Genomic DNA, 26115 nt, shown 5'->3' on the forward strand with positions numbered 1-26115 from the left:
CTGGCTCAGAGCAGAGGCACGTGCTGAGGGCTCAGACTGCGCGCCACATTAATTCATTCGCGTGCCTCCTGGACATGGCAGCCGTCACAGTCATTTAGGAGAGATGTACTGTATCGCTGTCCCGCTCCTGTGACATTTTTATTTGTCACGTGAGCGTAAATCACCGGGGTCGACGCGTGGGCGTGGACGTTTGCGGCGCGGCGACACGAACGTCACCCGAAACATCGTCAAGTGGCTTAACGGCACTAACAAAAAAAGAGGCGGCGATATGATGGAAGATGGCGAGTGATGCAAAAGATGCTGAGCAGCAGATGCTTGACAGTGTCAGCAGCTAAAGGATCGGTTTTATTGACAGTCTCTCTACACTCTGTCTCTTAAAACAAGCCTGCAGCTGCAGTTAGTTGATGAACAAAATGATTAGAGGAGCAGTGGAACATGTGAAATGAACGTGGAAAACATCCATGTTATGCCAAGTAACGTAGCTGAAAGCAGTGGCCCATTAAGACATCGTTGGCATCACATGCTCCCCAGTGTATTCTGTTATGTCACTTTGAATATATGTTTGCAGACCTAACCCTAATATTTTGCATATTCCTAATAGACAGCATTGTCAAGCAATTATTATCTTTGTCAATTTGTTCAGTCATATTCAAATTGAGGCACTTAATTACTAGTATTTCATAACAAACACGGTCTTTACTGCTATTTAATTCATGAACGTCTGCTAAATGTAAACAGACTTTTGAAGGTATACAACTTGTGCAAATAGCTCCTGGTCCACTTGTTGGGCTTGGTGGAACCCACTGGTGCCAGCTGCGTCTGAGCCGAGCTCATCCCTCATCAGTGTTTGGCAAATTTCTAAAGCTCTGGAACTCCCGTTTAATTGCAGCGACAACAGAAACTTTTACTATGAAACAGGAAAGATGACTAGAAAGAACTGTGTCTGACTGATGTGAGCGTCGTGAGCATTCAGCGAGCTACACAAGTTACAGAGTGCACATTAATAAACATGTCTAGTCTAAGGTCTAAGGTCGTAGGAAAACAAAGGGAAGCGGTGATGGTGGATGTGGAACAGGAGGCAGAAGCAGCCAGGTGGACGCTGACTTAAACTGAGTTGTCTGCCACTCAAGCAATTATTCATTAGCCCTAAGTCACTGATCAAACATTAACATCCTCCTCCTCCAGTCCCTCCCAAACGTCTTCATTTATCTCAGTCACTGTCAGGGAATTCTAAGGTGAATGCAGATCAGATAGTGGGAGCCTACGTTCCTTCAACAGCCTCCATCACCTACCAGTTTATTATCATGCATGAAATTAAGAATAGGAATTCTTTATGAGCACAGCATGCAACTGGTGCTACTTGTTATTCTGTGGTTTGACCAGTTGATATCATTAGTCAGCACTGGGGTGTGCAGAGCGGGAAGCCTGAAATCTCTGCAGGGTTTATGAGGTGGTGCTGGAGATAGAGGAGGGCTCTCGAAGGCCAAACTACATAATTAAAGTTACGGCTCAAGAAGAATAATGTCCTCATAAAGATTGGGGAAATTGCTGACTGTCAACTGTGGTTGACTACTATGTGTAGATAACTTATCGCCACCACCACCACAATCACTGTCCGCCAATTCCACAGCTCTGCTCCTGCTTATTTCCATAAATCACCATATGCTTCCACAGCCATGATGGAAATATGGACGGCAGCAGCTGCTGTAGCGTGGGTACCGCAAGGGTTAAATTCATAAATTGTGAGCTAGGGAAGGATGAGATGGAGTTTTATGGGAAATTACGACATTGGAAATGTCAAAATTGTCCTTTCATCATATATAAGAGCCACGCTTAGGTGGGGAGTGAAGACAGAGGAGCGAGATAGAGCTGTGAGGAAACTAATTGAGATGATGACACTGATGCAAGGGAACGGAGTCGGAGGTGAAAAGAAAGAGGGCATAAGAGAATGAGACAGACCTGGGAGAATCTAGAAGCCCAGAAGGAAACGTGGCGTCAGTATGAATTGGAGGAGATGGAGGCAGATAGAGATTAAGGGGCCAAACAATATAAGTAGTGAGAGCTTAAGAATGAGTTATATGGGAAATAAAACCGTGTGGGTGCTTGTGTGTGTTTGTGTGTGTGGAGGTGGAAACAGGGGAGACATGCAGCGCGAATAAGAGGGTGAATGGAGTGAACGCAGAGGGCTGGGGGGGGGGGGGGGTGTCTGCACGGAGCCTCTGCGGGGGAGACGACTACAGCTGCGCGCAGAGACGGAGGAAGATGCACAAACAGTGCAACACTAGCCCGCACGCCAGGAGCAAAGAGGAGAGCAGGCTGTGATTTAATCAGTGGATGGAGCACGCGGGGATTTGGTGGTAAAACAAGCTGAGGAACGGGAGCGGCGTCAAACCCGGGCACGCGCAAAAGCAGACGAGTGCAGGAGGAAACAAAGAGGAGAAGTGACCAGACGTGGAAAAGGGAAACCAGAAACAGGTAGGAGAGAGTGAAGTGTATGAGAGCTGGAGGAAAGCATCCATTCGTTGAGTGCAGGCAAAGGAAAAACACACACACGCACGACAAGAAATGTGTCAAACATGCTTCTTTTCTACTTCACTGTTTAGTAGTTATGTAAATAAATCAATAGTGTCCATAGGTATAATCATTTCTATTGACAGCTCTGGGCAAATACTTTTTAATGTAATAAATATTTGATATATTTAGGTTGCAAAAATGTGTGTGATGTGGAAATAAACCAGTTCTGTCACAGGACTGAAAGTAACGGCAGCTGAGGTGTGTTAAGCTGCTGACAGAAAGATTCATGCCTGGGTGGGCAGTGGACGTCCATAGCAACTGGGAGAAGGGAAATCCATGATGATTAGTTATTACTACACTACACATGTGAATATAAATGTGAGCGTAAAGTAGGAGTGTACACTGTATTGTTGTTTTTTTAATCTGGACACTAGTAAATGACGAGAGGAATTCAGCAGCCGCCTTATGTATTCATGGAAACAGGGAGGCTGGGATCAATACACATTCCCTTTCTCCAGTATGGAGGCAGGAGAGCCGAGGGGCTGAGAGTGGCGCGTGTGTGTGTGTGTGTGTGTGTGTGTGTGTGTGTGTGTGTGTGTGTGTGTGTGTGTGTGTGTGTGTGTGTGTGTGTGTGTGTCAGATTTCCCCTGAGGTTTGCCTTCATTTGTTCAGTGAGGTGAGGTGCTGCCACCCTGTGGTTTGTCTGTGTAAGTGTAAGCTTCCAGAGTGGACTGTGCTTTGTGTTTGACACAGTTGCTGACCTCTGACCCCTCATCCATAATGACGATCCAGCTCCTCCGTCCCGTGACCCTCTACCTGACCTTCACATGGTGGTGAGTGAGTACCAGGTTGAAGGAAACACACAGAAATTTAAGTTTAACCACATACTGGAAAATACATCCAAGTCAGCTCTTCTGCTTGTGTTTTCTCTCTGTCTCATCAGCGCTGGTACGTTTCCTAACCACCACTGGGGCGAGTGGAACGGCTCACAGCTCCAGCCCACGATTCAGAAGCTGATGAAAGGCTACAACCGCTACCTCAGACCCAATTTTAATGGTAAGAAGAAGTGTGTGTGTGTGTGTGTGTGTGTGTGTGTGTGTGTGTGTGTGTGTGTGTGTGTGTGCGTGTGTGCGTGTGTGCGTGTGTGTGTGTGTGTGTGTGTGTGTGTGTGTGTGTGTGTGTGTGTGTGACTCCTTCACTATGACTCCTTCCCTTCTTTTCACCAGAAGGCCCTGTTGAAATTGGAATGAGCCTGGACATCGCCAGCATTGACGCCATTTCCGAAATCAACATGGTAAAAAGCTCTCTCTCCGAACGCCAGAGACGAACGACTCCATGAAGTAACCGCCTGAACCTCCTGTTGTAGGACTACACGGCCACCATCTTCCTCCGCCAGCGCTGGCGCGACTCCAGGCTGGTGTTTCCCGGCAATGAGAGCGTGAGCGTGGACGGGCGCCTCGTGTCGCTGCTCTGGATCCCCGATACCTTCATCCCAGACTCCAAGCGCTCCTTCCTGCATGACGTCACCGTGGAGAACCGCCTCATACGCATCTTCAGCAACGGGACCGTTCTCTACGCCCTGCGGTAAATCCATAAAAGGCTCATTGATTTGACATTTAGTGACATTTAGCGACATTTGTTCTCGGACGTGTGTCCAAAATCACTTTCAGCTGAGGTTGTAGGAGAAAATTGACCTGAACAAATAGAAGGTGAAATGGTTCCCAGTTAATTGAAGGAATCAGAAAAGGCCACCTTGTGTTGTGTCTCTTAGTTTACGGTTCTACTAAAAAACTAACAAAACTCCCCGAACAAAACAAACATGTATCATGACTCAGTCATGTAACTGCAGGGAATGCCAGTCAATCCCTCCGCTAATTGTGCCCTTCAAAGTGCTCAGATTCTATTAGTGAAGATTTGTCCCCTGCAGGCGAGGGCAAAATGTGAGCTGATGTCTAATCCATTCTGTCAAAGTGGAGACAGACGGGGCAGGTTTGCTCAGGCTTTGACTCATAGCAGCTGACGTGGATTCCAGCCATATCAGCAACTCTACGACTCATTCGTAATGAATGGATGCTGCTGTTTCAAACCCTCGCTCTTTCGCCCGTGAGACTCTTTTTTTCTGTATTCTCTGAATGCAGCATCACGGCTACAATCGCCTGCAACATGGATCTGACCAAGTACCCCATGGACAGACAGGTGTGCACCCTGCAGCTGGAGAGCTGTGAGTAATACCTGTGATGCCCCCCCCCACGTCATCACCATCATCATCATCATCATCATCATCATCGTCGTCGTCGTCGTCGTCGTCGTTGTCGTCATCGTCGTCGTCGTCATCATCATCATCATCATCATCATCTACTCCGTCATGTTCATGTGAGTGTCAAGCTGAACACCCCTTTATTTACTGCATACTACTGACACCAGCATAACGTGCTTCTACAGATTATTGATCATAGTTCTGCTGTTGCTTCTTCTGGGAGTTGGCACTGTTCAACTCGTTCAGGAAAAACAACAACGTACGATTTGTTCATTTAATTAATTTGCCTGTCTGGGCTGCAGACATCTGCTGACCACTAATCAATAATAATAAGTTATACACATGTATATACTGTACGTGTGTGTGTGTGTGTGTGTGTGCGTGCGTGTGTGCGTGTGTGCGCGTGTGTGCGTGTGCGTGTGCGTGTGTGCGTGTGTGTGTGTGTGTGTGTGTGTGTGTGTGTGTGTGTGTGTGCGTGTGTGTGTTGCAGGGGGCTACAACCTGCAGGATGTGGTCTTCTACTGGACCAGAGGGAACGATTCTGTCAAGGGTCTGGACACGCTGCGTTTGGCTCAGTACAGCGTGGAGAGCTACTACACGTCGGTGTCACGGGCCGTGTATGAGACAGGTACCGGGGTCCGAACCCCCTCACGGTTCCAGGTTCAGCCCGTGTCTCTCTTCGAGCGCTCCTCTGTGTCTCCTCACAGGGCAGTACCCTAAGCTGGTGCTGCATTTTGCCCTGCGCAGAAACGTGCTGTTCTTCATCCTGGAGACGTACGTTCCCTCCGTCCTGCTGGTGGTTCTGTCCTGGGTCTCGTTCTGGATCAGCCAGTCGTCGGTGCCAGCGAGGACGTGCATCGGTCAGTGGCCTGGCTCTAACCTCATTATAGTCACTATGGTTTTAGTGCAGGATGTGCACATCTAGCCAGCAGTGCGATCTGTCTCCCAGGGGTCACCACAGTTCTGACGATGACTACTCTGATGATGGGCGCCCGCACGTCGCTGCCCAACGCCAACTGCTTCATAAAGGCCATAGACGTTTACCTGGGCATCTGCTTCACTTTCATCTTCGGAGCCCTGCTGGAGTACGCGTGCGCTCATTTCTACACCATGCAGCACCATACGTTAGAGGACCTACACCGGGTGAGCGTGTTCTAAACACATTGAGATGCAGATCGTTAAAGTGAATTGCTCGCGCTGCATGTTTAGAAGAGTTTGTTTCCCCCCATCAGGATCTTCTGAGGGAGCTGAGTGAATCCAACGGCAACGGCTCCGTCCCCGCCGTCAGCGCCGCCCGACCCAACCCGCCCGCGGAGCCCGGACCCCCCGAGGAGCCGACCGCGAACAGCACCGCCGAGAACCACGTGGGGCCCAAAGGCGCGGCGCCGGAGCCGCAGGGCTGCGGCCTGTCGTCGGTGAAGGACGCCTCGCGCCGAGCGGCGTCCGTCTTCATCGTGGAGAACCCCCACAACATCGACCGGCACGCACGCACCGTGTTCCCCACGGCCTTCCTCTTCGTCAACATCCTCTACTGGGCTTACTACCTCCTCCTCTGAGCGCTGGCTGCTGCTGTGATTAGTTAGTTTAACCAGCTGAGGCTGAGCTCTGGTATCGGTCACCGCTGCCTGGATCAGACCTGATCGCACAGCCTTGAGCCTTTTCCCAGTGATAGGGCGACATATTGGTGGAGAGCAAATATGTCTATGATCTTAATCAAGTCTATGTTACACATCTTAATGTATGAATGGCATATATAATAACCTGTAGTATTCATACACTAAACAGTTCTTAAGGAAACAGTATAAATGACAGACGGCATCACACTGTGCTCTACTGGACTGCCTTCATGGTGTGACTGGTAAGATACTGGTTTTCATGCTCTTGTGTTCTTCGGAGGCTACGCGTTGTACATTTACTTCATGTCATCTGAAATTAAACCCCGGGAAACTGAAAGCGAGTTGCTGCAAGGAAATTTATTTACTTGAAATGCCTGGGATATGAGACTATTCTATTTTTATTCCCTCATTTGTGTAGAAAAACAGTAAAGTGCAAAAGTCAACAAAGGTTTCAGGAGAAAAGTTGCACAAGGACGTATAACGGACCGTAGCAGGAGCGTTGGAGCCGGAGAAGCTAATACCGTAGTACTAGGAACAATCCACACTCATTGCAGTTAGGTTTTATGATGATGAGACGTGAAAAACTGGAAAGAATAATAAAAAATAAGAAAATAGTAGTCATGGCTCACTATACAGGCAGACGAGAGTGGACCAAGTCCTGGGAAATATTATTTTATCGCATCACATTTCGTAGGTTGTCATTTCTCGCACCTTCACGCCTCCAACTCACATTCCTCGTCTTTCTTTCATCAGCCCTGCTTTTCTTTTCACGTTCTGCGTCAGACATTGAAAATATGTAGACGCAAATGATGGATAATGTTTTCATTGGCCACATTAGAAGAAGTCATTCTGGTGACACAGAGGCGCAAGTACTGTATTCGATGGCTTGTACCTCCACCTAGTGGCTGATGTTACTCATTACAGTCATCCTTTCCACTTAACTTCTTTTCTTTGACTCCCATTCCTGCAGAAATAAACATGTAGAAACAATAATAAAATTTAATAAAGCATTAGGATGAATCAACCCCAGCGTGCGTGTGAGCGTGAAAACACTTACTTTAGCTTTCTGTATGACAGTTCCTGTGGAAGCAGCACAAAGGGAAGGAGGCCTCCTTCGCATCTCTGAGGCACAGTTCACTGGTAAAGACTCACTGTAGATGTTCTGGTTCTTTTTGCCAGACGCCTAAACGATGGAAGTGAAGAGGAAACTCAAAATCATCCCTGCAGGCAGGTGTGCGGTGTATGCGCATGCGTTGTTTTACGTACCTTGACAGGAGGCTTCGCTTCAACCGGCGCTCCCAGCGCTCCACCCGCCAGGCTCTTCTTCAGGTTCTCCTTGACCTGGGTCAGTCTGAGTTCCAGGTCCACTCTCTCTGCCTCTTTGGCTCGGCAGGCTTCCTCCAGCTGGGATAGGCGCTTATTCAGGAGGGACTTTGTTCTGTCTGCTGACAGAAATAATGCATATTGGTATACAGTAAACATTGTCATGATGCCTAGTATTTTTTATTTTTATTTTTTTTGCAAACACACTTTGAATGCATGACTTTAACTTTAAAGAACCTCTACAAGTTAGGGAAAAGCAGAATACCTCGTCTGCCTCCGCTGGCAGCGCTCATGTGAAACTAAACAAAACTAATTTGATTTAGGGGGAACGCTCCCAAACATTTGTTTTATTAAGAATAAAAAGTTAAATGCTTTATTCATTCCCGTAGGGTCATTTCCCTCTCACATGCCCCTCTAATAATGGAGGTCAGGTTGAGCAGAGCAGGAGACAGTAAGTGTACTTTATGTACAAGCAAAACATTTTCTGCTGCCAACTTATACATTTTCCTTAATTATTCTAAAAAAGTGTATGCATTTGAATTGTGTCACACCAAAGCTCCCAATGCTTTGCGTCGTCTTACCAGGAGCAGTCTTTAACTCCTCCTTCAGCTCTCTCCTCTGCTGTCGCAGGGTCACGAGTGCACTTCGGATCCCATCCCTCACCCCCTCCAGCTCCTCTTTTTCTTTCAGGTAACGCTTAGCGTCCTCGTCCGCTCTTGTTTTCCCATACCTTCCATACTGGTTGGCATCTGGGCGGGAGCAAAGGTGAACTGTTAAATGTGCAGGGGGTTATGAGAAGGAGACCAACAGTCCCACGGTGGCCTGTCTTAATCTCTTTGTTAATGCCACACACGATGCTTGATACCAGCCTATCACACTAGGATGAAAGACGCACAACTGGACAGTTCACGTGGTTCTAATGAGGAATTTAGGAAGGTAAAACAATCTGATGCATGAGTAGAAAACAAACACGCAGATGCTCCTGCAGAGCCGGGGGTCAGGAGGCGAGGCGGTGGATCTAATGCGAGTGGTCAATAAATCTCAGGTTACGTGCCGAAGAGCTCGGCCCCGGAGAGCACCATCTCTTTGATGTGTCGGAACGTGACGGGCAAAGGCTGTGAAACAGCAACGGGACCAGCTTTGAGCTAACAGACCACACCGGTATCATTTTCTTAAACCCTAGACTCTCGTCTGGATTATTTGCGTAGCGAAGGGCCGACACAATGGAGCACATGGCGGAGGTGAGTGGGGAGGAGATGAAAAGTGAGAAGATGACTGTAGGGAGACAGTAAAATAAACCTGAGCAAAGGAAATGCTCAAAGCCTATATTTAAGGACCAAACGCAACACATATTAAATTAGCAACACAACGCTAATAGCACATTTATTGTAAGGTAATATTTAATGTCTATTAGTGGCTAATGACATGATACAGAGACATTATCCTTCTTCCTTCCATCTCCATGACCCAATTTCTTTCAAATTGGTCCTGTTTATTATCATTTAGGAGAAATAATTCATTCATTATTCAGCAGAAAGAAACCCAAAGAGGTGGATCCATATAACTGAACACACTTACTTGAGCCCGATCGCCTGAGGGAGACTAAAGGTTTGGCTTTGTCGGAGTCGCTGCTGGAGAAACTGGAGCGGCGCTTTGCCTGATTCCCAGACTGCTGCCTGCGGTTCTCCCCTGGCTGGGTGGAGTACAGCGGGGTTTGAGGTGAGGGTGGGGGGGGGGGGGGGGGGGGGGGGGGGGTGAGGATGAGCCACAGAATAAATTAAAAAAAGGCAATGTTTGCGCGGAGTGAGCTAATCTTTAGATTTACTGCTGGGAGGCCACAGAGGTGTGCCTGTGTCTGTATGTGAGGGTGTGAAACTGCTTCACAGGCTGTAAAATGTGAACGTGACCTCTTGGCTTCCTGTCACCAGTTCACATTTTCCTTGTCCGGCCTACAGAAAGGCGTCATTGATAGGCGTGTAACAGTCAGTGCGGGTGACTGATATGGGGTGTGGTGTTCAGACGGGGACAGCTGCGCACACACAGACATGCAGATCCTCCTCTGTCTGATCTAGTGGCCTCAAAGCAAAATCAGACCGAGGGATTTGGATCGGGCGCACGCGAGCATGTGTGTCCCACCTGCGTGTCCTCATTAGGGACCTCGTCGTATGTTCTGGAGTCTGTGGAGGCGCTGCTGGAGGACGTGGCCCACCTACGGTCACAGGGAGGAGAGAGATGAACCCCCGGCCGCCAGCCTCGCCTTGACCTCGCATCACGCCGCCCCCGCCCGCCCCACTCACAGGAAGGAATGTCGCACGGCGTCGCGGATGTTAGCGATGGTGTCCACGTCAACGTAGTCGTAATGGAGCGACTCCGGATCGGCTGCGGATCCTGTTTCCGCCAAGAGGACGCCGAGCCACCTCCCCAGCTCCTCCGAGCTGCTCGCCTAAAAGACCGGCGTGTGCCGTCAATACAGCTTTTCTGGACGGACTGCTAAAAGACGCATGACAGCGCGCCGTCGTACCTCCAAAGCGGCCACCTCCGTGCTGTTGCGGAGAATTCGGAAGGCGAACGGGTGCTTGGGTCCCAGCCCCGGCACCACCTCGCAGCCGTGGAGAGGGAGGGAGGGCAGGGAGGTCCGCGGGTCCCCTTTGTCATGGTAGAAGTGAAGGGAGCCCCTGCACACACAGCACCACTGCTCCCTCCACACCTGGTTGAGCAGCACCGACAGGAAGCCTGCACGTCCGGGACGCAGAAGACGGTTACAGATGTGCACATCTGTGAGGACAGGCGCCGAGGCGGGGACTCACCCTGCCGAGGGTTGCCGCCGGCCGCCCGAGGGCCCCCGGGCTGAGGGGGCTTCTTCTTGGAGAAACTGATGATGCGTGTAATTTTACGGCCTGCGGCAAAGGCCCCCCGTTTCACCTTACCTACAATAAAAAGGAAGAGGAACACTGAGGCAGCGTCCGCTTTAAAAGTCAAAGCAATCGTGCCAAACGTGGGGTTTGTTGAAGGGGATTAAACACTAAACCTTGTGTTTCTCACCGTTCTCTTTGAGGGTCTCTCCGATTGAGACGCTCACACTGTCTGAGTCCGACGTGTTCCTCTCAGCAGATAACCTCTGAGAAAGAAGCACAGGAGCTCACCTCACTCTCTGGGAAATATTCCACAATCCTACGCGGCCGTAAATTCGTTTGTCTTCCTGCTGCACGTGACACGGCCGCGCTTCCTGGTCGCTCGCCTCCTCCCCGACCGAGCTTTCATGTCTGACGGCTCACAGGACGCGCCTGTCATCGCCGACTTCTCAACACCCAATTACGCTACACGCATCCTCTCCAAGCAAAACACAGGTATCGCAACCAACGCGCACCGGAACAAATTGATGGTGACAACACGATTGCCGCCTGTCACAGACGCTTCCTCGGCTCAGCTGCGACGGTGAATTATGCCTCGAGGATATAAAAAAAAACACGCCTTAGCACAAACAACCCGCTCCACTTACCTTGTCCAGTTTGTTTTTCTTGGGGGCGGCTGGAGAAGGCGATTCCTCTGGCGCCGCGCTCTGACCGCTCACTTCTCTGACGACCTGCGAGGACAGTTTAAGTGCATAACTCTTACATGAGCCCCCTGTGTGCGAGGCTGAGGATCCGCAGCTCACCCTCAGCCACCGGTGGGCCTGCTCCTTGCTTTGCACAGCCAGCACCAGCGCGTCTCCGTTGGGTAGGGTGAACCGGAGCTCGTGGTGCTTCCTCTTGCTGTCCTTGGGCGCATAGACCACAGTGCACTGGGGCAGCAGCCAGTCAACGTAGGGGCACGTGTCCTTGGAGCTCTTATAGCACTGCGGGAATGACGACATGTGGAGCGCTGTCACATAAAGGGCTTCGGTAAAGCAAGGCTTTAAAGGACGCCCGGTCACCTGTAGCCTGTTCTCCCTGATGACCGTCAGCTGCTTTGCCCACTGGCCGAAGCGTTTCTTGCGCAGCAGGAAGGCACAGATGCGGCAGTCTCTGGCGGGAGGCATGGAGCTCTCGTCCGACGGCCACTGGTGAGTGAGCAGGGCGCCGGGGCTCCGGTCGTCCTCGTCCTCCTCATAGGACTCGTAGGAACTGCTCAGCGCGTCCGAGTCGTTGTCTGCGGGAGCAACAAGCGAGCTTTGATTGGCACGAAAGGTAGTTTGCAAACTGTGATCTGGGTGATTTACGAGTGCGAGGGTTCCTAGCTCACAGGAGTTTTTGCGGCGTGAGCTAATGCAGTTAGCATTGTAGCCGTTCTCGGCATCTTCGTAGCCATCCTCTATGGAGTTTGGAGGGCTCGTTCGGACTGGAAAGACGAGGAAAAAGATCTCTAATTAGTTCCTACGTTTCATCGCACACGCGCTTTGTAATTACGTTTGGAAACGTTCCACATGACACCAAAGGGCGCTGAGTTCAGGCGGGAAAGCACTGACCTCGCGCGACTATGTACTCGGGCATCTTGCCAGGGCCGAGGGGCACCGCCTCCTCGTAGTACTCCTCAGGAGGAGGCGTGGTGGGGAGAGGTGGGGGGGAGTCAGCAGAGCGAGGGGCTGAGGAGTCTACGCACGTCTGCTGGGGGAGGGACACACGTAAACACAACTCTCAGATTCCCTCCATAAACATGGGAGAGAGAGCGAGCCAGAAACATGCATCATCAAAGATATACAGTGCGACCCTCAAAATGAAAACCATAAATGAGATCCTCTGGCTCTGGGCGGGCGGACGCATGGACGTGCCGCATGGGAAACCCCCACAACACGGAACATAATCTGTGTTTTTCTTAGCGCTTTCTCCTCAAGCCCTTCGGGCCTAGCGGTCTCGCTGGATGTGAGTGGTGACAACGCTACGGACATAAAACAACACGCTCTGCTCGCGCGCGGGTTCGGCCTCCGTCCACAGCATTCGATCTGGAAACGGAGCTCCGTTCTGAGGACTTGCCTGCGGTAGAGCTCCGGTCTGAGTGCTCCTGTCCTCCTTCTGGTCGTCTGTAACGTCCTTCAGGTCGCCGAGGTCACAGTCTGAAAATGACACTCACTGGCGTTTACATGTTTATTTGCATCCACACCCGTTTCTCGCCTGCAGCCGACGTCTTTACAGTACCTGCTCATTGAAACGAGCGGTTGTTTTCTGATTGGATGCAGTTAAAGCAGTTTTCGTTTCATTTATTAGACTATGCTTGTTTTTTAATGCTTTAGTTGTTGCGTTTGGTCATTCTTCCTGCTTCCTGATCAACCCCAACATTTGACTGTTTGCTTAAAGTGCCATTCTAACCGGACAAACGGTTTCCTTTTTTGCACCTGCCAGTGTTTCCAGTGTTGCGACTGGTCAGCGTCAAAACAAAGCCTCCTCATTTCTGATAAAGTCTCAGTTCCATGTGTTTTTCCAGCACCGTGTCAGTTCTCAGCCTTACCAAATGTCTCGAAGAGTGACTCCACAAAGCTGGTGCCATTTCTGTAAACCGCTGAGTTCATGTAGATGTAGTCTGTTCCTGAAACTTACACAAAACACAGCATAAAGTCATTCAGCTATATGAATGTCTGACCGACTTTTTTAGTCATCTAACGTCTCCTATCACCAACCTGACGGCCGTATCTGCTGCAGGAGATTCCGCACGGACGTCTTCTTCTCCTGTGTGGAGGAGCTGAGGTTTTCCTGATCCAGCATCTTCAGCAGAGCTCCCAGCTCACTCACCAACACCTCCATGGCTGCGCGAGAAGGGCAAAGGTCAGCTGGGGGCACGGCTTCAGACAGGGCAAAGGTCGGACCGACAAGTCTAAACAAATGCCAGGAGTATGTCAAAGCTTTGCTCCCCTCTGTCCATCTCTCATTCTGTCACTCTGCTTCCCAGTTTGTCATTATCAGTCTGTCACCTCGTCAGCGTCTGCCTCGTCTCCTCCTCTGTCTGTCACTGGCCAGACTAAACAACGCTAAAAGGCTGCGCATTTGCTAATTGCTCATTAGACCTGAAGAGAGCTGGAAACAAAGCAACCAAAAGAGCACGAAAAGAACATCGTGCGTCTAGAGCAAAACTAAATGAAATGTTACAGGCTCAGAGGCAGGCGGGCAAAAACCCAAGCTGTCACTCTTTGTGGTAAAAAGGTCAATTAAAGCACTTGAAAGAGTGCGAAGCTGCTGGCAGGAATATGAGATCGGGCCTCGGAGCGGAGCAGAGCCGGGCCAAACGTACCGTCAAGTGTTTCACTTACGGGGACCTGACCTTGATCTGACAGCTGGGTTGTTTAACGTAACGCAAGAGCAGAACCCCCTGCAATCAGCACAAGCGTCGCAATGAAAACGCAAAGGACCGAAGATATAACTCACATCGTGTGTTTATCTGGGAGGTGGGGCAGGTCCACTCCCTGTTTTCAGAGTGCAGCTTAAACAAGCAGTCCCCCAGCTGCAGGACGGCCTGAGAACGGGTCCACAACGCTGATAGTTGAGTGTTTAGTGAGTGAGTGAGTGAAAGGCACACACCATGCAGTGGACTCGTACTGTACGTAACCATCACGGACGAGTGCAGTTTGTGTTCCACATTTCAGACTGCGCCCACTCCTTAAGGACACACATGCTTTCCTGAGGAGGGTCTTCCTCTGGGCGTCACAAAGGCCACGGTCAAGATCACCGTCAGCCACAGTAGGTGTTTGTCTAACCGCTTCTTTACTACTGCGATTTCCGTCCATTGTCCCGGGAAGAAAACACGTTCGGACTCGAAAGTGGGCACGAGGAATTAATTGGCGCGGCGGCCTGGAATGTGTCCTCGTTAATGACCCACTCACCCGCGGGAAACAAGGAAGTGGAGTTTGGCGAAGGAGAGGAAAGTCGTGAGCAGGAGGACGACCCGGCCGCTGAACTGTTCAGGACCTGGCTCCAACGCACGACTGGGCTTCCCCTAAGTCCAATGTAGGACAGAACCTTCCCCACAGCATGACTCATGGCTAAATCAAATGTAACACAGACGTCAGGGAAACACACTGGGGGAGTCGTCGTGTAGTACGACACCCGTGGATCAACTTCACTTGGGCCACGATTCCAAAAAGCACATTATCCGATTTGCACATTCAAGAGTTATTTAATTTTCACCGATTTTGCAAAACACCACATTATTCACACACATGCGGGTCTTTTCTGCACAAAATACCTGAGGGAAGAAAAACACAAGCGCTCCATGGTTTAATTAACCTCATAGTAAGAAGGAATAGAAGTATTTGTAGTTCACCTTCATAAGGGGATATTTGTTTAGACTAGTACTTCTCACTCCATGATACAGAGGGACGATTCTAAGCACTCAGCCATTTCCCTCCTCACACTTTGCTGTGAAGCTCAGGACGCATTCCTCACTTTGTCGCCGGTGGGAGACTCTGCAAAGTGCTTTTGTTTGCGTGTGGACGAGCCTTTGTGAAGCAGAGTGAGTCGTTTGTTTAACAGCGGCCGAGTCGGACCTTTACAGGAGGCTCGCGCTGCCGCACTTTTCTAAGGGGGCGGCCGAGCACCTGTGCCAACACGTCCAACCAGCGCTCATGTGAAGATTAACGTGACCTCAAATCAAGTGCAGGGTTTGTTTTTCCCCGTCTTTCGTGCCCAAAGCTTTCTTCTTGATGAACTTGCAGATTTTGCGACAGATTGTGCCCCCCCCACACACACACACACCACCACCATCACCCCACACACAGACAAGCAATTTCCCAGTGTGTCAAAAGTGACAAAATCCACTCATTTGAGATGAACTCGGTTTCACAACAGTGTTGCAGGCAGACGTTGCAGCTAATCCCCGAGGAATCTGCAACCCACAAGAGTCGTCACAGGCTTAAAACATTACCCCGTCTCACTCCGTCTGGGAGTCTGGGTGGTTTCAGCAGGCGGGCGCGATGCTCAGAGCTTCAAGTACAGATTACCCGATGTCTCGCGTTCACTTGCAACACATCTAGACATTTCCATACACCCCCACACCTTCACCTTGTTATGGCCATTGGTAAAGCTCCAGTAAATCCTGCACCTACATGCTGACTGTGAACACTTACCCTCAGCGGCAGTGGATGAGAGCCCCACCATGTTCCCCGGTTACAACGCAGGCTGGCTCATGGATGCAACAACCAGGCACTATTCCAGGTCAAAGCTTCCTCGTCTGTGTCACGTGAAGACCTTGTGGTGGAGGTGAGCTACGGTCTGCCTGCCGCTGCATTCACGCTCCCCCTTTTCTTCCTTCCTCCATCTGATCTGTTATCTCCCTCTGCCTCCCTCCCACACCGAGTCTTGCCTCCTTTCTTTTCTCTTCGGGGGCAGGGTGCAGGGAGGGTGTGTGTGTGTGTGTGTGTGTGTGTGTGTGTGTGTGTGTGTGTGTGTGTGTGTGTGTGTGTGTGTAGTCTTATTGGATCCCTCTCCACTGTAATCCCTCGGATCGTATAGCACCTGGGAAATGCTTGCTGTGTAAACACACACAGGTCGACTAATAGCCGTCCACATTTTTTAATCACATTCTTTGTTTTTTCTCCCCACATTCTTTTCCCTCTGTGGACTTTATTAACCTTTAACTAGCTTTATAGGAAACATGTCATCCGGACTGTGCCAGCTACAGTAAGGCATTGTTAAATTATTGGTACAAATCGCTCCATTTTATTGGACATTCTCCTTGTTCTGAACATTAACTCTCCTGGTGGAGCAAAGGCTCCAGAGTTCAGGTAGCGGCAACTTGATACCTTTTAGAGTTCCACGTGGATGACTTGTTGCCCTCAGGCCGATCCATGTGCCCCAACACGACGCAACACACTCCCTTCCATCACTGCTGTTCATGTGGCACCAGCAAAGCCTCAAGCGCACACAAAAAAGTTCCCAATAATATGCAACAAAAGTGACTTCAACTTTATCTGCACAAAAAACTGTGTTAGTAGAATGTTGACAATCCCTGATAGATGAATAAGAGCAGATTTATGCTGGACATGCTAAATACAATAATCACCTGTTTGACCTCTTTGATACAATGTAAATGATCTTCAGTTAAATAAATGCCTATTGCATTTTTTGTGTTTTGGGTTTGATGAAAAGACTGATACCACCCATAAATCTGTACGACTAATAGGAAGACGGTTAGTTTATGCCAGGCCAGGAAAAACTGTTGGCCAGGCTCTTTCCAGTGTGTAGAGAAAATGCATCTAGCAGCAACCCAACCCAGCCATAACCACATGGGCCATCTTTTACACTTACAGTATGTACTTGCAACAAACTATATATATATATATATATATATATATATATATATATATATATATATATAAGCTGTATATTCTGGCTCTATATCACCAAGTGATAAAATACATTTATGCGTATTGCCATAAAAAGATACAGCGCAAAACCACCACAGACAATTCTGAAGGAAATGTAAATCTTCATAAGAACACTGAAGATACAGTAAAAAGGCCTCCGCCCTTCTCTGGGCCACAGCTAAATATGATGATTATGAAAAGGAAGTGAGCTTTGGAAGCTTCTCCAGCTCTTTCAAAGCTGTCAGAATCGAGAAGGGACCAGCAACGATATCAGTTAACCACAGAGTAAAGTAAATTCTATGAAGGGTATTGCAGTCAGTAAAGAAGATGGAAACTGAATGATCCAGTGATGTAGACAGGAAGTCCTCCTTCCGTCTACATTCATACACCCATCATACCATCCCAGTTATATACTGTTTATGGTTCCCCAACATTTCCAAAGCTCTTTCTAGCTCTGACAAATGCCACAGACACACCCTAGCAGGCTCGTTTATGGCATCACAAACCACTTCTTACTGTGTCTAAAAGTGACCTCTGACCTCCTCTGTGAACTCCACCAGGACTGTGGCTGCTAGAGGAGGGCAGGGACAACTCTCCAAGCTGTAAAAGGCGCCTCACCTCCCGCTGCAGGCAGGTACAACAGCCCCTGTGTGTTTGAGGCAGTTCAAACACAGAAAGTATATTCATTTTCTGGTTTAGGACTTAATACAGTAAATCGCATCCACAATGAAAACAATACCTGTTAGACAAAGCTGCCGTTAGCTCCCCGAAGAACTGTACCAGCTGTGACTCCACAAGAGATCTGTATCTAATGAAGGCTGTTGGGTTTTTCTTGGACGTCTCCCCTTCCTTATTGTCTTTGGACCGTCATGGATGTACAGCTGTTTCCCAATCCAACATGAAAGCGCGCTGCAGCTTGAAGAGTGGTCCAGAAGTGCGACGTGGGAGTCTTTCTTTGTCTCATCACTAAGGTCAAGTGAATGATACAGCCCAGCAACTCCCCAAAGCAAGAGAAAAGCATATTCCGTGTGGGTAAGACGCAATCTTATCTCATGGTAAGTGAGTCACAGGAGAAGTCTTGTTGAGAGACAGCAGGATTTGAATGTTATCATGAAGCCGTGTGGGGGTTATCTAAATACCAGCACCGAGCCCAGTCATCAAAGGTGGGACAAACATGTTTAAAAGAACAGCTGAGTCACACCAGAAGGAAGCACGGAGCAGAAAACACTGCACCTTTGCTCTACTCAAACCGGTGCCGCGTCGGCAGCAGGTGAGGAAGAACACGCAGCCAGATGTGCTTCAGGCTCTTGGTTCCACCACAGCCTGGTCCAACATCCCCTCTCTTCAGCCCGCAGGCTCTCCTATTGTGACCAAATCGCTCCGCTCATCGGATTCCGGGCATTTCCCGAGCGCTACGGTTTCTCCCGTCCCCTGCGCACAACATGTCCGGGCACCGACGGACTCGTATCGTCACAGGTGAGCAGCAGCAGCAGCAATGATACAAATCAACGCAGTGACTGCGTGTGATGTAACTTTCCGTCTTTCTTTTACTCATATAAGACAAACATGGACGCTTCTTGTTCATGTCCCACAGGCTTGATTCAGTGGCAATTTTTTTATTTTTTATTCTTTCAGTTCAGTTCATGTTGAGCCACCAGGAGTCCAGAAGTTACACTGAAAAAGCTTTACTACAACCGACAAACAACAACGAACAACAGCAGGAGGAGCAGGATGTAGGAAATTCAGAGCTGTCAATCAACTCGTGAACCTCTGAAGCTGCTGGGAGTCACACGCTTCTTACGCTACGAGGACGTCAGTGAACGTGTGGTGACAGAGCAGGGAGGAGCAGAGCGGTTTGCCTCGGACTCCCATGCACCAGTTTGATTTCCAGAGCCAGATGTTGTAGCTTCTACTTATTCCTGGCGCTGGCAACACATCAGGTTCATCGACAGAGCTGAATTTCCCAGGCGCTAAATCTTGTCATGCTGTGTTAAACAGAGAAATCAACCAGGCCGGCGTTTGGAGGCCGGTTCCACATTGGTCCATGTGTCGATGAGGATGCTCCGCGTGCCCCCCCAACCCCCCCATAGACGCAGACTTCCCCTCTGCGTCGATGATGTCACGTATCACATTCGACCTTCTGTTTCCTCTTCCCGTCAGCTGACCCAGGCGCTTTTACTGCCTCTGCTGTCCCTGGCGGCCCCGTTTGCATTGTGTTGTGCAGATCCCACACTAGGTAACATAATGCGGCTCTTTCAATAGGCTATCAATCCCAATGTAGGTGCTGCGGGCTGTGACGGCAAGAATTCCCCTATCGCGGCGTTGACAACTACATTTATTACATGGGCGGACGAACATACAAAGAGCAACGAGCGCAGCGAGCGCACGCTGTAAAGCACTATGCAGGAGTTACTGTAGGCGGCAGGTGAGGGGGCACATGTGGGAAAGCTTATTGGAGCAGACGTCCACAAAAAGCGCACCCTGCTGCTTTAATTGTGCTCAACAAGATGCTTCAGGTTATTGTAAAAGACAGACAGGATCCCACACTCCATGATCCTCAGACCGCACGTTTTATACACTACAGATAGAAAGGGAACAGATGCTATTTATGGCACTGGCACCTCTGGTTTGTACTGTATATTATTCCTTCAGTGTCTAAAGCTAATTTCCAGCTTGAAGTGCATCCTAACTCCTTTTAATTAGTGCAGTCTAATGAGCTCGTCAGAGCGAGAGAGGGAGAAAGTCATTAAGCCTGTTGAGCGAAGATGTTCCCATGGCGACAGAGTGGTCCAGTTACTAGATCGCATACTTCCTGCTCGCCTGTTTAAGCGGTTAACTAGGTCCAGGAGGATGGAAGTGGAGCAGCGAAGCTTGTCTGATGTTCAGCTACAGCATGACTTCACTGCAGCTGAGTGGGGATCGCTGCTGTTTGAGCTACGGCTCCGGTGCCTGGTTCATAAAAGCAACGGCGCCTCCGGACACGCGGAGCCTTTTACTCATTAGCCTGGATCTACAGCACTTCAAATCTATATGATCTGATGATCACTCGCCAACAGACCAGCAAACTCCAGGGAAATCCCCTGAAACACGATGCAATCAGCTGACCCTTGACCCCGAAAAACAGGTATAAAGACAGAACTAGAGCTGCTTCTCTTGCATCTGGGAATTTTTCACCATGTTGTCAGCTCAAAGGTCAAAAGGCCCGAAACTCTTCCTCATTTCTCATCCCGCTCTCTGATTTACCCAAGTGTGAGATGGCAGAGGGGGCTTGACTCAGCCTGCTGCCAGACAAAGGCGCCACAGAGCGCCCGGCTTTATTCCTGTGAGATCACCACAATGCTATGTCTCCTTCACAGAGGAGAACTCACACACTGAGAAAGATGCTTCACTGATGCTGCGCAGACGGAGCTAGCGTGCACGGAGCGCGCGCGCACACACACACACACACACACACACACACACACACACACACACACACACACACACACGCGGTCACACACGCCTGCAGGGGAAAAGGGGCTGCTTTGTCTGCATTTTAGACGTCTTACGTGTTAATGGCATTTTGACCGGAGCACTGTCTTCACTTGTTCGCCAGAAAACAAGACTCCATCTCTTATTGGTGTTGCCTGAGTGCTGTAGCACAGAAAATATATGATTCAAAAGAGCAAATTGGTTAATAAATAATTTGCGGGATAAGTTGAGCACACACTGAACCAGAACCAGAACTAGCTTTCGTCACAACCATCTGTACATTGAATTGCTAAACCGGATTTATTCCTAAGGGCAAACAGTCACTTTCACCGTCTGAAACTGAAGAATTGTCAAATTTCCAAGTGTCGTATTGCACAGTCGACAGTTTCTTTTCTGCTCAGATGTTTTTCAGCATATCTCCATGGTCACCCCATATAAACAGCTCTGCAGCAGTGACCGTGTCCTCTACACAATGCATTTGTGCACGGCCACACACACACACACACACACACACACACACACACACACACACACACACACACACACACACACACACAAACACACACACACACACACACACATCTCTGCCGCATGATTCATGGAGATCTCCTCAGTCCGCTGGGGTTAAACGGGGGATTTCCACTTGCTCTGGGTCTGGCCCACTACCGTGCCTGACTTTACAGCTCGTGAGTGACAGGAGACACATAAATGACACACTGAACTCTGTGTGTGAGTGTATGCAGGTCTGCACAAGTAAAACTGAAGAAAACCTTGATAAACCTGAAAGAGCAAATAAAACGAGAAAACCTGATGAACTTAACCTAAAGGATAAAAGCAGCTCCCCCTCTTTGCCTTTTTTCATGTAGGTGATACCACACTGTACAGCACACATCATATCACTGTAGCAAACCTCTGGATTCAGCATCGTACTGTACTGCTCTTAAACACACGAAAACAACATTTGACCTTCATTTATTTATTGAAAGTATTCTCTGCGTTGTTAGCACATTTGCAGGAATTGCTTACACGAATCAATAAATCGAATCAAAGTCAACGGAAAGTGACTTTGCTATAAAATGAGAGCTTTGTTCTTCTGTGGAAAACTTATTCTAATTGAGGGGAAACACTAGTAGGGCGGCCGTGCACAAACTCTAGCATAAGCAAATGTGGTTCTCCAGGTGCCACAAGTATTCTTAAACTATTCCTCAACTTAAAAGATACTGGAGCGCTGTTGTTTGCCAGGATCTACTGAATGTGTAGCAGTCAAACGGCCGTCGATGAAGGTGTTGTTACAAAGCAGCATATTCTAACATATGTAGAAATGCACATGACGAATGCAAACACAGGTCGCTGACCACTGGGTGCGTGACGACAGCAGGCGGCGCTGGCCCGCTCACCCCCCGACCCCCGCGCTGCCTTTTAGCAACAATACAAATCCTTGTTGACGCTAAGATGTTCCCCACAAGCCTCAAGACTCGCGCTGGTACAACAACAGGTCACACTTTTCTCCGCCAGTCCTTCCATTAGCACCAATATAGCTGCACAATGGCTGCAGTTCATCACATGCGCCGGGCTGGAGCGCAGACAATCCCAGCACTGCAATGCATCCCTGCAGGGACGGCCTCTCCCCTCTCACGCCCACCTGATCCTCTCCGACACTGTACACGAATGTGGAAACAAACCTTGATTACGCTTCTGCTTCAGCTTCGGCTTCAGCAGACTGAGACGGAGGGTATTGAGAAACTCCGGCTGTTCAAGTTGATACCTGCATCTGTGTGAGCTCACTGAGCTCATCTCCGACTGCAAGTCTGCAGAATAAACACTGAAGTCCCAGAAAGGAACCTCTGGTGATAGACAGATCCCTTTTAGTGTCTTTTAGCTCAGTGTTTTGTTCTGTCACTAGTTTAGCAGCAATCAATAAGAATTATATATAAATGATGGAGTGTTCCTCAGGGATCAGTGTCATCACCATGTGGTTTGTCCCGTGGTGTTTACATAAACAGCACATTGTCCTAAGAGTGATCATGGTGACATATTTAAATGTCTTACTATTTACAGTTCAGCACATCCACACACTTTAATAAGGTGAGGATAGTAAAGAAGTGAATCACCGAGACTAAAATGTGCTGAAAAAGGAGCGGAGAGTTGATTAAGAGCGGTGTTTGCATCCCTTTTCCTTTCACCTCTAGTCAACCGACTAGTAAAAATGTCTACAAAGCTGCTCCTCATAATCACTCTCACATGTTTACCTGCCGGGTTACTGGCAGCAGGGTCTATAAAAACGCTAAATATGCAGTGACATGCTGCAGCAACATCAGCTCACGCACAAGACAAACGAAAGGAACACGGACACGGGACGAGTGCTTGTTTTGAGCCGGAGCGTGGAAAGAGAAGTTGGACTGCATGGGGGGCAACTGCGCCGCTCCCAGAAACAACACAAAGGGGCGGAAACACATTTTCTATTTCTAGTTGTTTCAATAAAACAGCACTGAGGTTCTCCAGGGGTCCGTCTCCCCGAGGAGCCCACTGCTGACGGTTTCAAATATCAAACGCTCATCTTCTACAACAACGGGCGAGCTTGAGATCAGCACTTGGGCTTCTGCCTCCACAAGCAGCTGGGGGGCAGGCTGGAGGAATGTTATTAATATTATTCTTCATGCACGAGGGCAAAGGCCGTGCCATGGTATCAGTATAGGATCACACAGCAGCAAAAACCTAATTTCCACCAGAACCAGTAGGGCGCTTTAATGAAACAAATGCTCACAGATGACATGTTCACGCACAGGGGATCTCCATCAACCACATACTTAACAAACACGGCTGCTGCATGTGAAGCAGCGTGGACACCGGCCGCTGCGCACACCTGCAGCCGTCTATCGGAGTCTATTAGAAGGAGACTTACATTTGGGGTCGTCCGTGTCCATGACGCCGGGGATGCCGTCCGCGCCAGATGCTGACGTTCAGCGCCGGCCCACGGGTGAGCGGGAACGCGTGTGTCCCACCGCCGCTGACAGATGCAATGGATGCATTAACAGCGCGGCGGATCGGGATCTGGGGGCGGAATGCGGCTCTGCTGGGTCCTAGAGTCAGCTGCCTCACGCTTCTAAACCTGAGTCATGGGAAGAGCTCCATATGCTCACACTCATATGCTCCTGAGGCCTGTGTTGTCAGTTGACTAAAGGGTGATGATGTACATTGAGAGCAAAGAAACAATGAGTCTGATTTGGATTTGAATTTTAATCTTTAGTGACAAAATGAAAACAGTATTCAAAGGAAGTAAACTTCTTGACAACCCTGGATCTTTGTAAATGTGTTTTAGTGTGAAGCAAATATAATCTCTGTAGCTACAAAATAATTGTTTCATTGTTCTAAAAAAAAAATCAGTGATAGCGAATGTAAATGTATGGATGACTATGGATCTCATCCTGAAACATTAAGTCACCAGTGAGTTGCAATGAACTGGAAAACGTTGACCGCCAGTTTCCTCTCTTTGCACATTCTTACTGTGGGTTTCATTACAGCTGTATGGTCTGTTCCATGGAAGTGATCGGCTAATATGCAGAAACGCATCCCCACGTTGGTGCTCACGCTGCCACAGATCAGTGCAGCTCACGCGGAACTTCCTTCGTGTTCCTTTCTCTATCAATTAGTGTGAGGGCAACGGTATTGAGTGAAAACGTGGGGGAACAGGTAAACAAACCAAAGCAAAGTAATTGTGTATGATCACACACTCATTCTTTTCAACTAAGCGCTCACACTCGTAAAGTGTCATAAATGATACTGTATCTACATTCTACTCACTCAGGTTGCTGGTGCTGCGCACTCATATCTAAGAGAGCATAGCAAATAAGGCAAAGCCATAATTCTCCTCAACATGTTTTCGTACTGTAGCTCCAGACGCACACACACACATCACACGCACACACACACACACACGCGCGTGGCTTTCTAGGGGCCATCATGTCTTCCTTCATCCTTTAGGTCTAAGAAACACACAGCTACTGTACTACAGTCTGTATTGCTCACACTCCACTCCAGCACACAGCTATCAATCATCTAACAGTGCATCAGTCCATCTTTGCATGATGTCTGCGTCGTCCTCCCTGGATATCCCACGGGTCCACGCCGGAGCGACCAGAGTTTGGTACTTCCTCCGAGGAGATCTAGAACAGGTTCTCAGCCATGGCAGTTGAACTGGAGTCTTTGTCTTTGTCTTCCTTCCTACAGTGGGTCGAGTCCGAGGCTCAACTTATGGCAGTATTCACTGGATGTTCATACTTGGCTAAAAGAGTCTAGCTTGTTTCTTCAGCTCATTTCTTTTCCACAGAGCCAGCCGGTCAAAATCCTCCATGGTCATACCAAACACCTGGACGAACTCCTCAGGGGAGAGGTGGCGCTGAGCAAAGAGGAGGAAGAGAGAACTGAGAGTTCATATATTATTATGTAAAATATACATAAAATATTTCATTATATATTGCAGGAGAATTGCATCCTGTTACACCATTCAAAATATTCTGTAAGTGTATTTCTACTAGAGACCTTTATTTACTAAAACATTGACTATAAGAGACAAAAAGGTTAATAGTAATAGTTTCATTTAATGGCTCATCCACCGATCGATCGCTTACCTCCAGTCTGGCTCTGTCCACATCTTTGGGCAGTCTGTTGCGCCCTCTGGTGGTGACAATGAGCGCTTCGTATGGGTAAGTCTGCAGAAAGAGAGGCGGCTCTGCTTGATCTGACTTTAGGGTTTGGAGACATGCTTTTTTTCACATGCTGAAGGTTAAGGCCTTACCTTGTATTCAGCTGGGAGAAGAGTCAAAGAGAAGAAAGTTAGAATAATAGAAAAGAAGCACTCAGTATCTATGAGGTAGGTGTTTTAAAGTACCTCTGCTCCCCCAGTTCACCTCGTTGGCGCTGTCGTACTGGTACTGGTAGCAGTCTGCACTCTGAGGCTGCAGGGGCAGAAAGACCCAAACAAGCAAGCGCTGTTAACGTTCTGTAAACAGGTGGGGACAGAATCCTACACAACATAATCCAGATTAACGTATGAGACACAAACAGGTAATCGCGTCACGTTAAGTCTATGTCAGTGTGTTCTCACCCGCTGCATGCCGTTACGCCCGTATCCTGGTAGTGAGGCAGACTTGCATACAAAATCTAAAACACATTCAAGCCAGTTAGTTGGAGAGAGTGACTTTTTTCATTAAAAGCTCACAGTATCTGACTGATGCCAGAAGATGGCACTAACTAACCTCCCAAAAAAACAACAACACCTACGTAGTTCCAGATGTGCACACATGTAAACAGACTCTGGTTGATGTAGAGTCACTGAAACATCCTCATCTGAACTATGATTTTCAAAAGGTTATGATTTATATGAAGAGTAATATATATATGTAATATGATGAACTCACCACTATCTGTGCTGTACTGAGACCGAGGAGCTGTGAAATAAATAAAAACATACTATTAGCTCCCAAAGCAAAGAAATTAAAATGCAATATTCCCAGTTTAACCTGTTGGAATTACTACTACAGTAAAATGTGTTGAGACAAGTCTTAATGAAGGAAGAAATGGGGGAGGGGGGCAAATTTTGCCCAAAACGTCAACGAGGCAATGAGGCAGAAAAGAATTGCAGACTAGTTCAGGAAAAAAAAGAAAAC

General features: G+C 48.6%; 3 protein-coding genes across 13 annotated transcripts in view; 1 reads left to right on the forward strand and 2 right to left on the reverse strand.

Annotated features, from left to right (window-relative positions):
- The first annotated feature begins 294 nt into the window (after positions 1-294).
- On the forward strand, positions 295-6724 carry gabrp (gamma-aminobutyric acid type A receptor subunit pi). The gene is made up of 10 exons (XM_029165786.3): positions 295-2475; positions 3268-3347; positions 3458-3570; positions 3741-3808; positions 3881-4098; positions 4653-4735; positions 5262-5399; positions 5479-5631; positions 5721-5914; positions 6004-6724. Exons 2-10 carry the CDS (start codon positions 3295-3297, stop codon positions 6325-6327), a joined length of 1344 nt encoding a protein of 447 aa, XP_029021619.1. The 5' UTR covers positions 295-2475; positions 3268-3294; the 3' UTR covers positions 6328-6724.
- On the reverse strand, positions 6725-23507 carry afap1l1a (actin filament associated protein 1-like 1a). 8 transcript variants are annotated; one of them, XM_055512356.1, is made up of 20 exons: positions 17718-18078; positions 17518-17624; positions 13301-13426; positions 13132-13215; positions 12660-12739; positions 12155-12293; positions 11932-12027; positions 11624-11838; positions 11366-11545; positions 11210-11293; positions 10753-10828; positions 10518-10637; positions 10232-10443; positions 10008-10153; positions 9847-9919; positions 9289-9403; positions 8292-8459; positions 7654-7832; positions 7445-7570; positions 6725-7351 (listed from the first exon to the last, which is right to left on the reverse strand). In XM_055512356.1, the coding sequence occupies exons 3-20, from the start codon at positions 13422-13424 to the stop codon at positions 7325-7327; spliced, it is 2244 nt and encodes a 747-aa protein (XP_055368331.1). In that variant the 5' UTR covers positions 13425-13426; positions 17518-17624; positions 17718-18078; the 3' UTR covers positions 6725-7324. The 8 variants fall into 8 exon arrangements, with proteins under 8 accessions (XP_055368331.1, XP_055368330.1, XP_029021611.1 ...); XM_055512355.1 differs by lacking the exons at positions 17518-17624; positions 17718-18078 and adding an exon at positions 23352-23507 and having other exon boundaries at positions 13132-13209; XM_029165778.2 differs by lacking the exons at positions 17518-17624; positions 17718-18078 and adding an exon at positions 23352-23507.
- Positions 23508-23666: 159 nt separating this feature from the next.
- The window catches only part of ablim3 (actin binding LIM protein family, member 3), a 32230-nt gene continuing 29781 nt past the window's right edge, over positions 23667-26115 (reverse strand). For all 4 annotated transcript variants that reach the window (XM_029165781.3, XM_029165785.3, XM_029165783.3 and 1 more), the window contains 6 exons: positions 25867-25896; positions 25554-25609; positions 25338-25404; positions 25245-25255; positions 25078-25158; positions 23667-24845 (listed from right to left, as the gene is read on the reverse strand). In XM_029165781.3, coding sequence (XP_029021614.1) covers positions 24732-24845; positions 25078-25158; positions 25245-25255; positions 25338-25404; positions 25554-25609; positions 25867-25896 — 359 coding nt within the window. In that variant the 3' untranslated portion in view covers positions 23667-24731. The remainder of the gene's footprint in view (positions 24846-25077; positions 25159-25244; positions 25256-25337; positions 25405-25553; positions 25610-25866; positions 25897-26115) is intronic.

Source organism: Betta splendens, chromosome 10 (assembly GCF_900634795.4).
Source record: "Betta splendens chromosome 10, fBetSpl5.4, whole genome shotgun sequence".
Lineage (NCBI taxonomy): Eukaryota > Metazoa > Chordata > Actinopteri > Anabantiformes > Osphronemidae > Betta > Betta splendens.

What these genes read in the sequence shown, in the direction of transcription:
- gabrp (XM_029165786.3), top strand. Translation starts at nt 3,295, where the DNA reads ATGACGATCCAGCTCCTCCGTCCCGTGACCCTCTACCTGACCTTCACA. An exon ending in CCATTTCCGAAATCAACATG is followed by an intron (nt 3,809 to 3,880) that starts GTAAAAAGCTCT and finishes CTCCTGTTGTAG; the next exon opens with GACTACACGGCCACCATCTT. An exon ending in ACGGGCCGTGTATGAGACAG is followed by an intron (nt 5,400 to 5,478) that starts GTACCGGGGTCC and finishes GTCTCCTCACAG; the next exon opens with GGCAGTACCCTAAGCTGGTG.
- afap1l1a (XM_029165773.3), bottom strand. Translation starts at nt 15,770, where the DNA reads ATGGTGGGGCTCTCATCCACTGCCGCTGAGG. An exon ending in CTCATCCACTGCCGCTGAGG is followed by an intron (nt 13,427 to 15,739) that starts GTAAGTGTTCAC and finishes CTTCTCGCGCAG; the next exon opens with CCATGGAGGTGTTGGTGAGT. An exon ending in AAGCGAAGCCTCCTGTCAAG is followed by an intron (nt 7,571 to 7,653) that starts GTACGTAAAACA and finishes TCCATCGTTTAG; the next exon opens with GCGTCTGGCAAAAAGAACCA.